We start from the raw sequence: 12575 nt of genomic DNA on the forward strand, positions 1-12575 counted from the left end.
AAAATTCTTTGCAGCAACTCGTTCAACCACTATGGAAAGCAATATGGCAGTGCCTCAAAAGGCTAAACATAGAGTTCCCCTATGACCCAGCAATTCCACTACTTGGCATTTACCCAACCATCCAGAAACTAGGGCATACTAAATCCACTAGCACAACAATGTTCATTGCAGCATTATTCACCATAGCAAAAATATGTCCCTCAGTTGATGAGTGGATCAACAAGTTGTGGTATTTGTACACAATGGAATTCTATGCTGCTGTCAGAAAAAAACGACATTGCCCCATTTGTTAGGAAATGGAAAGACTTAGAAAAAATCATAGTAAGTGAAGTAAGCCAGACTCAAAGGAACTTAGACTCAATGGTTTCCCTCATTTGTCATAATCAGTAGAAACCTTGGGCTCTACTAGCAGAGATCTGCAATAGAGCAAAACCTTGATACATAAGGCCATATAGTATGAAGCTAATTGAAAGGACCTCCAGGATATTGAAACAAAAGCCATATAATGAATGATTGTTGTCCTTAATGTACTATGTTATCCCTCATCTCCTTTGCTGTCCCTTGGGTATCTCATAGTTACAGTATCTCACTTTGTTATCTGATATATTGAATTTATTTGTATTTGGTTATCTGAAACTCTATAGGGAAGGGGGGAAAACCAATACAGGGAGTGGGTGGTGGGTGGGGGGAGGGTAATGGGTACCAAGACATGTGAAAGGGTATCAATGTATGTGAATTAATGCACCTTCTATCTGGCAGATATCATGTAACCCTTTTATTAATTACAATAAAAAATATATATATATAAAATGACATGACACCCACTGCCTGGGAACCCTGAATTTAGGGTCCACTTCACTGAAGCTGAGTCATCCCTTAATGAAATATATGTATATAAAATGTTTCCTGTGGGCTTCTGGAAACATGGCTCAACTGGCAGATCACTTTCTGAGTAGACATATCAGCAAGTTCAAATCCCAGTACCATCGAAAGAAAAAGTAGTTTGAGAATACTTCTCAACTATTAAAGAAAGAGACAGCTAGAGGGCCAGGAACTTGGCCTAGTGGTTAAAGTGCTTGCCTAGCATGCATGAAGACCCGGGTTCGATTTCTTGGTACCACATATATAGAAAAACCTGGAAGTGGTGCTGAGGCTCAAGTGGTAGAGCTCTAGCCTTGAGAAAGTCCAAGGACAGTGCTCAGGCCCTGAGCTCAAGCCCAGGACTGGCAAAAAAAGAAAAAAAAAAGAGACAGCTAGAGATGGTGGGGCATACCTATAATTCTGCCTCTTGGGAGATTGAGATGAGAGTTGAAGGCCAGCCTAGGCTATATGACAGAAGCTGTCAAAAAGGTAAAAGAAAAGAAAGAGAGAAAGAACAGAAAAAAAGAAGGAAGAGAGGAAGGAAGGAGAGGAGGGAGGGAGAGATTATCACAGGCTTCTTTCCACTACTGGATATTAAAGCAAATAAAACCACAATATAACAGGCAGGCAAAAGGAATTCGTAAAAGACAATCTCTTGCCCAAAGGGAAAGTCCAACCTTTCTTTTGCCCCTGACTGCTGGGAAGTGAACTCAGGGATGTGGGAAGATTGAATTGATGGGTGGATCTTTGTTTACCCAGGAGTCACTCTGGGTCATTTAACAATGGATTCACCTGCAGGATCTGCTACCCTTGCACAGTCAGTCATGAGATGGGCCTGGCCCTCTACACAGAACAACAATGTGAAGCCAGGTGGTTATCAGCCAACCTGGAGATTGATTAGCCACATGGGTAAGCAATTGATCACATTTATGTGATGATTCCCCCTCAGCAGACAGTTAGCAACAACCATATGGAAATCTCTGGAAACTGAACTCAGGCAAGCTATCCTGGTTGGCAGCACTCCGTGAATATGGTTGTAAGACACCAGTGAAAATACTGGTGCCCTGATGCCTCTTGGGACAAGACAGTGAGAAGTCCACCTTGCTACCTCTGCCCTGTAAACTTCACCCCTTGCCTGATTTTACTGTGTCCTTTCCCTGTAATAACTGGTCATTTTAGTTTCAGTGCTTTTAGAGACTTGTGGGAGTCTTTCTGGTGAATCATTGAGCCAGAAGGTTCTGTTAAGGATTTTTGAGAACACCTTCACCTTGGTGTCAGAAGTAAGGTTGATTTGGAGGGATGCAGATCATTGTAAGCAAGGGTAAACTGGAGGAATGCAGCTAGGAGGGATGTAGATAGTTGCCCTACATTCTTCAAAATAGCAAGGAGTCTGCATATTTTTTTTCTTTCTTGTTTGCTTGAGTTTTGTTTTGTGACGAGATCTTGCTATGTAATGCAAGCTAGCCTTGAACTCAAGATCATCCTGCCTCCATTTCTCAAATACTGGAATTATAGACGTGCAGGATCACATCTGGCTCAGATTTTCTTTCCTGTTATTTTTGAAAGACTATAGTTTATGGTACAAAGAATCTTTATACTTTCTAGATAAAATGTTCCTTGGGCTCCTTTCCCCAATATTTATCTAAAATATGCTCATGAAATCATTTCAGTATATACCTATTGAAATTAGCTGGCAGTGACCTGGGAGTATGGCCTAGTGGTAGAGTGCTTGCCCAGCATACACAAAGACTCAGATTTGAATCCTCAGTACCACACACCCAGAAAAAAGCTGGAAGTGGTGCTGTGGCTCAAGTGGTGGAATGCTAGACTTGAGACAGTCCAAGGACAGTGCCCAGGTTCTGAGTTTAAGCCCCAGGACTGGGAAAAAAAATGAAGGAAGGAAGGAAGAAGGAAGGAAGGGAAGAAGGAAGGAAAGAAATTAGTTGGCAGTAATTAAAATTTAAAATAACTCATTTAAATTGTTTTTGTATACTTTTTCCTAAAGATTTATTATTAAAGAAAACAGATCTTGTGTTATATTAGTACTGTTTGATGTTGAGCAAATTAAACAGTATCTTTTTGAGTTTGATTGCTTCTAAAATTAAAGACAATAGTATATTTTATACTGGTTACTCAGGAGGTTGAGATCTCAGGATCACCATTCAAAGCCAGCTTGGGCAGGAAAGTTCGTGAGACTTTTGTCTCCAATTAACCATCAAAAAGTCAGAAGTGGAGTCGTGGAGCTAATGTGTTAAGAGTGCTTGCCTACAGTACAAAAGTATAAGGATAGCACCAGATCCTGAATTCAAGTCCTATAACTGGCACACACACAAATACAGTAATCCTGCACCAGTCCTGGGAGTTACATTCCCAGAACCGCTACCCCCATGATAGGCAAAAATCTAGCAGCATGAGATAGTCCTCCACGCATGGTTCACGTATTGCTGCTTTGCAGGTTTTCACCTATGGTAGGTCCTATGAAATGTAACTCCTGGGACAGGTGAGGGATCACTATTTATGTTTTTTGTTGTCGTTATTGTTACTGTTTTTAAACACAATACAGTAAAAGTGCAATAAGTGAACCGAGATATAGTGAGGGACAACTGTATACAACTTTGATGGCATTTCAAAAGGCCACTAGTTGATGGAAGAAGAAGGCTGGGGAAGCCAAATTAATGGGCATACATTGCCATAACCCAGCAGAAGGGGAAGCTAGATCTGAAGAGGGCCGATGTTGGTAGAAATCAAAGGAGAGACCAAAAAGACTGTGTTCTTTGTGTTATCTTAGCCTGACTGACGTGGAATCATGGAAGTCCACTGTTGCCTTCTAACACTGAGATTCTAAGGAGTTAAGCTTTATGACCACATTAGAACTCTGCATCTCAGATGGGAGTCTGCATGTGTAAGTACATAAAGGAATGCTTCTGACACACTGGTACATATTTGAAAGATGAGGTCATTTCTCACACCCTCAATTAATTCATCATCTGAAGGGAGTGATTAGGACTACTGACCACACAATTCGTTTTGTTTTATGATGAGACTCTTGTATGGAGACAAAGTAATGTTTATCAGGGTAACTCCCTAAGAAGTTCCTATGTATTCAAAGCCTATACTTGGGCTTCATAGAGAACAAATTTTAGTTTAGGGTCACTCAACCCCGGATAAGAATTTAATAGAAAATTTCAGAGGAAATTAAGAAAGGAAAGGAAACAAGGCAATCGTATGACATTATATAGAAAACACTGAGTGGCTGGATACCAATGGAAGACACCAGCTTGTACAACTTCTCATAGTCCCATATGAGTTAGAAGATTTATATTTGAAGAAACACATTGTGAAAGAAGGAAGTAGGCATCCAGACATATAGAGAACATTGTTGATTGCATGGTGGTAGACATGTGCGGAGAAAATGTGATGGTTTGTAGCTGGACAACATACACTTTGTAGAAACTCCATACACCTTGTCTCTTAATGGTAAGTGTGTCACTACTTTGATTTAAAAATAAAAAAGTCATAGTAAATGAAAGGATCTCCAGGATACGGAAACGAGAGCTTTATATTCATTGTTGTTCTTAATGTACTATGTTGTTTCTCTTCTCTTTTGTTGCCCTTTGGTTAATCTCATATTGTTCCAGTACCTGACTTTGTTATTTGGCATATTGTATACATATTTATTTGTTTATTTGAAATAGGAAAGGGAAGGGGGGAAAACAAGATGATTGGGAGGGGGTGGGGAGAGGGAAATGGGGACAAAAACATGAGCAGGGGTATCAATGTGTGAGAATTAATGCACCTACTACCTGGCGAATATAACTGCAACCCCTGTATGTATTACAATAAAAATTATCATAGTTACATGCTACTTGTGTTTACACAATTAAACCCTGCAACAATTCCATGCAGTAGTTTGGTTTTCTTTTATTATTGCTGCTTTCCAGGTGTAACACGCAGCAGTTAACTAGTTTACAGTCACACAGCTGTTAGGTGGAGAAGGGATTCAAACACATCAACATGAATGCCTCTATCCACATCTCCTTTCCAAATCCTGGGATGCAAGGCTGTAAGCAACAAAGGTTCATGTGCTAGAAGCTTGGACCCCAGCATGGGAAGTCTAGTGGGAAGCAATTATAGGTCACTGGGGACACTACTCTCAGAAGAAGGGAGTATAGTTAGCTTTCATGAGATGATCACTAGCAACAAATCTGGCCCTCCTCCCTTTATGGCTGCTTGTTTTGCCATGGGATGACGCTTGTGCGTCTTCCCATAATGGTGGTATCATCAGTCATGAGGCCTCAACCAAAGAAGAACAAATAGGCCAACTAATGCTGGATTTTTTTCATCCCTGAAAACTATGAGGTAGATAAGCCTCTTTTCTTTGTACTCAGTCTCAGGTATTGTGACAGCAACAGAAAATGGATTAAGACTCATTGGACTATATCACAGCATAAAAGGAGGGCAGAGACTGTGCTGAGATGGCAAGTGAAATGGCACTAACAAAAGCATGAAAAAAATCATGTTCAGTGCAATGTGTGGTGAAGTAGAGAAGACAGGCTGGAAAGAAATGAAGTACAAAGCAATGTAGCTTGAATTCTTACCTTGCACACACAGTGCCGCTTCCATGAAATCAAGACCAGTAATACACAGTATGGGGGGAAGACACACATATCATATATGGTTTTGAACTAGAACTATTACTTAATAGTGATTACAAACTCAATACTTTGTGAATCCGTATCATTTTAAAATTTAAAATAAAGCTGGAGCCCATTGAATCCACGGAGTAAAAAATACATTGAATGTATAGTTACCTGCCCAATTTTAAAAAGTAAATTTAAAAAGTGGGCATTTAGGGAGTCGGGAGTTTGTCCTAGTGGTAGAGTGCTTGCCTAGCATGCACGACTACATGGGTTCAATTCCTCGATACCACATACATAGAAAAGCTGGAAGTGGTGCTGTGGCTCAAGTGGTAGAGCTCTAGCTTTGTGGAAAGACCAAGGACAGTGCTCAGTATTCAAGCTCCAGAACTGGCAAAAAGAAAAGGGAGGGAGGCTTGGCATTTAAGGCCTGGATTTTAGCCTCCATTGTTCCCCTTTTATACTAAATTTATAAGTCACTTGGTGGATTTCAGTTTCCTCATCTGAAAATAGAAATAAATTGGCCAAGTGTTGATGCCTTACAGATACCTAAGTTGTGTACTTTTCTGATGGCATGTTCATCTTCTTAATGAACTGAAAACTCTGAAACAGAAAAGCAGTAAAGCAGCTTTACTCCTGGAAGGCAATGAGACCTCACCAGCTTTACCACTGCTCCTTCAGTGGAACTAATTGCTTGCTAAGTGCTGTTGTATTCACAGCCTCTGATCATAGACCAATTTAAACTCAATTAATTTTATAAATGGGAAGTCTTGACATTTACTTTAAAATTCTATTGTGACAAATGAAAATAGAGATAAAAACAAGCCACATGTCCTTGTCCCAAGCCTGAGTCACATCTAGGTCCCATTTGATAATCTTGAACTTTTCCCAGCTCAAGTTTGTTAGAAATATAAAAGTGCATGGGTCCTACACACATATAGGACTTCTGATCACATGACCTTGTACTGGAAGGTATATTAGCAATCTGTGATTTATTCCACGGGATATAAAACTCATAAAAAACAGTAAACAGAAAAGTGAATCTGCTCTTGCACCTGAATAATCAGTGATGTGCTTAAATTTAAACTGACTCAGAGATTTCTTTTACCTTTCTTTCCAATAGAAATTTAGCAAAAATGGCAGAAAAAGTCTTGAAGATGTTAGAAGACTTCAATAAGCAAGAACTGTTACTCTTGAAAAACAGAGCAAAGGTTCGTAAGATAGAAGCTAAAATGCATTTAATCACTAAAACGTTAACATTTGAAATAATGACAATTTTAATTTTTAGTTAAGGATGTATTATATGAAGATAAGGTAATTTCTAAGAAGCAAATAATTATACTGAAAGAATCAGCTAAATGGATAATAAAATATTAGAGGGATTATAACTCAGTGACAGAATGCTGGACAAGCAGGACATGTGGCTACCTGAGTTATTTCTAATATGTTAACTATTTGTATACTTATTTAGTAGGCATATTTTGAAGAGGAGAATATTTTCAGTAGTTGCCATATTAAGAATGATTGAAAGTTATAAAACAATAAAAATGAGTTCAGAACTTATGGCAAAAGGAAAAACAAAGATTGTGTTTCTGAAGAATTCTATTTTGGGTATATATGAAAATTTTTGGTTCTCTAGAAATTCTCTTGAAGTTATTACTATATGTTGAATTTTTATTCTTTTTATTTATTTATTTATTTTTGCAAGTCTTAGACCTTGAACTCAGGGCCTGGGTACTGTCCTTGAGCTTTCTCAAGGCTAGCACTCTACCACTGGAGCCACAGCATTACTTCCAGCTTTTTCTTTCCCTGAGTATGTGGTACCAAGAAATTGAACCCAGGGCTTCATGCATGCTAGGCAAGCACTCTACCACTAGCCACACTCCTGGCCCTAGATATTGATATTTTAAATACATTTCCTCCCTTTTTGTGCAGGTACCAAGCTCAGTTCTGAAGGAACTCAGAATCTGGCTGCTGCCCCTTAGCTTATTTACTCAAGGTTTGTGCTTTACCACTTCAGCCACAGCTCTTCTTCCAGCTTATTGGTGGATAATTGGACATAAGAATCTCATGGACTCTCCTGCCCGAGCTGTCATGCAATCCTCGGATCTCAGCCTCCTGAGTAGCTTAGGAAAACAGATGTGAACTCAGAGTTCAGCTCTTCCTATTTTTTAAGTTATAAATAAGTAACATATTTTTGGAAATGTCATGCAGTATGTAAAGATGTGTAAGGAAATGTGCACCTAAAAGAATTACATAAAGGAAATGTAGTTTGTAGTCTTTGGACTTCCCTTTAAGGCAAACGAATTTTCACAGTTGGGGCTTGCCTATCAGCATCTCCTTTTGCATTGTCAAGATATATATGCATATAGATATTTATATTTTACATCTTTTGCATACATTTATAGCACACATATATAGATATATATGTTCATCACTAGAATTGTGGAAATAAAGTAGATAAAATTGCCATGGGGATTGGAGGCATGGCTCAGATAGTAGAGTGCTAACCAATGCCCTAAAGTTGAAGTCCTGGTCTCGCACCTTAAAAACAAACAAACATACAAAAAACCTGCTATGGGCGTTGACCCACAAGTTTTTGTTTATATAAAAGTTTTAATTGCTCAACCTGGGGGAAGGAGGAGAGCCTGGAGGAGAAAAAGTAGAAAATGAGGGAGGGGATGACACTATTCAAAAAGAAATGTATACATTGCCTGACTTAAGTAATTGTAACCCCACTGTACATTACCTTTACAATTTAAAAAAAGTTTTCATTTCTCTGGGGTGACTGCCCAGAAGTGAGATAACAACTGTAGCCTCCTGACTCTCTGAAGGTCAGTCAAATTAAGGGCACCAAACCCACTGAGTCTAAACCCACTGAGTCCCCATTCCTGACACATTTGATCCAGAAATCACCTCCAAGAAGTGAGCTGCTATTGGTAGGTGTGGCTCCTCCATCTCCTCTTTCCAGGGGTCTGTTTTCACTCTGTCTACTTTCTGACTCCTGAAGACAGTTGTTTTCTGTTACTCTGTCTGGGCTTCTGTTGTTTTTGCTGTTTAATTCCCTTAGCATTTAATCTTTAATGACTGGACCATAAGTTTCCCACATCTTCATTTTTGCTTCCTTATTTTTGCTTTCTAATTTTTCATGTCTTTATTCCTCTCTTCTATGCTCTACAAGAATTGTATAAGGGACAACCTTGAGCTCCTTAATGTACCCTTTAGCTCTATGCTTAGTCGTCTTCAGTCTATCCATCTGTCTAAATAGTTTAACAAAGTCCTTAACTCTATTTTGGGTTCACAGGACAAGAGGTTGATATGATTACTGTGTGTGGCTAGAGAAGAGGAATTATTAGAGAGACATAATTTCTAGTATTTCATTAACTCTGTTGTCTGTCTCTTGGTTAACGGCTATATAGAGAGCTATACTTAAACTTGGAATGTTAGACCTAAAAGAGATTGTGAATTGTTACCTAGCTCAACACCATTATTTCAGATTGGAAAAGAATTACTTCGTCATATAGCAGATATATAAAAATCAACAACCCAAATTCTCAACCTGGGATATTTTTCCATTCTACCTACCATATGATTTTTCTCTTTATGTAAGGTGTAAAGTGAGACTGATTTCTATCCTTTCCACACAGAATTTTCCATATGGGAAAACTATTCATTGCTTTTTCACTTTGGCTTTGCTGCAGCACAACAAACTAGAAGGAATAAGAGCCATGTTGGTTACACCCCTGACAACCGATTTTCACTTGGAATATGAAGAAGATATGATGGTGAACACACCTAAAGCAGCAGTAGCGGGAACCTCAGAAGATAAGCCAAGGGACACTAAAAAACCACAAAAGTAAGCAATGTGTAGTACATGAAAGTTTTATCATGTAGAATATAAGTTGAATTAAAATACACTAGGTTAGTATTCTTTTTGGTGGTGGTGGTGGCAGTTGTCATGGGGCTTGAACTCAGGGGCCTGGTCACTGTTTCTGAATGTTTTTGGTCACCGCTAGCACTCTGCCACTTTGGGCCACAGTTCCATTTCCAGTTTCTGGAGGTTAATTGAAAATGAGTCTCATGAACTTTCCTACCCACATTGGCTTTGAACAGCATTTCTAAGATCTCAGTCTCCTGAGTAGTTAAGATTACACTGTGAGCAGTGTGAGCCACTGGCACCTAACTTATAAAATATTTACTATAAATGTGTTTTTTGTGTGTGTGTTTGGGGGGATGGTCATGGCCTTGAATGTGGTCTACATGCTATCCCTGAGCTCTTCAGCTCAAGGCTACCGCCCTACCCTGGAGCCACAGCCCCACTTCCTATTTTCTAGAGGTTAATTAAAGATAAGTCTCAGGTCCTTTTGTGCCCAGGCTGGCTTTGAACCTTAATCCTCAGATCTCAGCCTCCTGAGTAGCTGAGTAGCTAAGATTACAGGTAAAAGCCACTGTGCCCCAGCTATTTACTATAAATTTGGCATGATAACATATATTCAGAGGCTGAAGCTAGTGGATTACAAGATTGAGGCCAGCTACATAACACGTTCTAGGCCAGTTTACGCTATATACCCCAAGCCCAAAGATAACAACAAAAATATTGTAAAATATGTTATAGTGTATATGGTAATTGCAATTCTTAATTCATTTTTTAAAAAAGACTTTTTTGAGCTCAGTTATAGTCCTCCAAAATAATGTTAAGATTTATTTACTTCTGATGCAAATCAAAACAACTCTAAGATTCCACCTCACTCCAGTTAGAATGGCCAGGATCAAGAAAACTAATAACAACAGATGCTGAATGGGATGTGGCCAGGAGGGATCACTACTGCACTGTTGGTGGGAGTGCAAACTCGTTCAACCACTATGGAAAGCAGTATGGCAGTGCCTCAAAAGGCTAAACATAGAGCTTCCCTATGACCCAGCAATTCCACTACTTGGCATTTACCCAATCATCCAGAAACAAGGACATACTAAATCCACCACCACAGCAATGTTCATTGCAGCACTATTTACCATAGCAAAGATATGGAACCAACCTAGATGTCCCTCAGTTGATGAGTGGATCAACAAGATGTGGTATTTGTACACAATGGAATTCTATGCTGCTGTCAGAAAGAATGACATTGCCCCATTTGTTAGGAAATGGAAAGACTTAGAAAAAATCATATTAAGTGAAGTAAGCCAGACTCAAAGGAACTTAGGCTCAATGGTTTCCCTCATTTATCATAATCAGTAGAAATCTTGGGCTCTCCTAGCAGAGATCTGCAATAGGGCAAAACCTTGATACAAAAGGCCATATGGTAGGAGGCTAAATGAAAGGATCTCTGGGATATAGAAACATAAGCCATATAATGAATGATTGTTGTTCTTAAGGTACTATGTTATCTCTCATCTCTTTTGCTGTCCCTTGGTTATCTCATATTGTTACAGTATCTCACTTTGTTACCTGATATATCAGATATATTTGTATTTGGTTATTTGAAATTGGATAGGGAAGGGGGGAAAACAAGATAAGGGGTGGGGGTGGGGGGGAGGGAAATGGGGACCAAGACATGTGACAGGGTATCAATGTATGGGAATTAATGCACCATCTATCTGGCAAATATCATGTAACCCTTCTATTAATTACAATAAAAATATATATAAAAAAGATTTATTTACTTCTGGTCTATACAAGTGTGGTGTGAGAGGGAGAAAGGGAGAGAGGGATGGGGGAGAGACACAGACAGAGGGGAGTGGGGAGACTTACCATACAACCAGAGTTTCTCTGGCCTGGAATTTGTTATGTAGCTCAGACTGACTACAACCAGAGATCCTGTCTCAGCCTCTGAAGCGCTGGGAAGACCTTCTGAAAGGTCAACATCCTAAGACCAAAATGCGGCTCTGTTCAGTTCTGAAGTCATTAGAGCCAGGGAAAATGATGATGTGGATTTTAGGTCTTGAGAGATAATCCAGAGGTCAGCTTATATAAAATTCTGAAGTTCAAAGATCAGAGAGCCTGGAGTTCTGATATCCAAGGACTGGAAAGGAAGAGTGAAGAAAAAGAAGAGCAAATTTACCTTTTGAGATTTTTAGACCCTCTCAGATGCTTGGTTGCATTATGGGAAGATTTTTCATGCTCAGTCCCTGATTCCTGTGCTAATCTTTTCTGGAAACCCACTCTCAGATATCCAGTAAGAGTTCTTTACTAGTTGTTTTGGTCATTTTTAATTTAGTCAAGTTGACATCTAAAAATGAATGATCACACAAGTTAAAGAAATCAGAGGAAAATTCTGTTTGCAAGACATGGATGCTGTGATCCTACTACCTGTACATTTCTGATTTGTGACACATTCCTAGCTATAAGTCCACTACTTGATCCAAGTCAGTCCTCAATTTTTCACTAAACTAATTTCTTGTTTGTTTTACTGAAAGGGTTAATCACCTTGTGAATAGTATTGTCCTGAGTACCTTTAATACTACTCCATCAGCAGGGGTTTCTGGCTCCTCTGCTTCAAATGGTAATCACTATCTTTCCCACTCCAGCTCAGTTCCGGTTTTTTGTTGTTGTTTTTTTTTTTTTTTCAGTTCCAAGTTTTTATACTTCTCCCTAGGACATTAGTAACAATCCATGTAGCCAAACCTTCAATATATTCCTCCACATTTACATTTTAGATCCTTCATGTAATTTTTCTATTTCATTCATTTTCTGTTTCTTCTAGGCCTGTTTCTTCCAAATATAAGTCTGAACATAGAAGTAATTTTGAAAAGCCAAATTTAAAATCCTACTTCATTTCAAAAAATACAAAACATCAAGAAAAGAAGTTAATTGGTAATTTGTATAATTAATTACTTCTTTGATTTACTGATTATGCTTATTACTTAATTTTAAGGTATGTTGTGTGTTTTTGACAATTTGATTTATCTGTTGAAAGAACTTGTCTGAGTAAACATAACTTACTAAAAATTCTAAATCACAATAGAAATTTTATATAATTCACTACATAATGTTTATGTATGTGTATTGCATGTAAATACATACATAGGATATATGAATTCTCACTGTATTGCCTAGGTAGGCCTCAGATTCATAGATTT

The 12575-nt window shown here is 38.6% G+C and overlaps 1 protein-coding gene across 1 annotated transcript in view; it reads left to right on the forward strand.

Moving 5' to 3' along the window:
• Nucleotides 1-4071: 4071 nt before the first annotated feature.
• Nucleotides 4072-12575, forward strand: part of C6H1orf141 (chromosome 6 C1orf141 homolog) — a 32089-nt gene continuing 23585 nt past the window's right edge. The window contains exons 1-4 of the mRNA XM_090334642.1: nt 4072-4338; nt 6622-6709; nt 9200-9354; nt 12200-12309. Of these exons, the coding sequence (XP_090190768.1) occupies nt 6635-6709; nt 9200-9354; nt 12200-12309 (340 nt within the window). The 5' untranslated portion in view covers nt 4072-4338; nt 6622-6634. The remainder of the gene's footprint in view (nt 4339-6621; nt 6710-9199; nt 9355-12199; nt 12310-12575) is intronic.

This window comes from Megascapheus bottae, chromosome 6 (genome assembly GCF_031878675.1).
Source record: "Megascapheus bottae isolate mThoBot1 chromosome 6, mThoBot2.hap1, whole genome shotgun sequence".
Taxonomy (NCBI): Eukaryota; Metazoa; Chordata; class Mammalia; order Rodentia; family Geomyidae; genus Megascapheus; species Megascapheus bottae.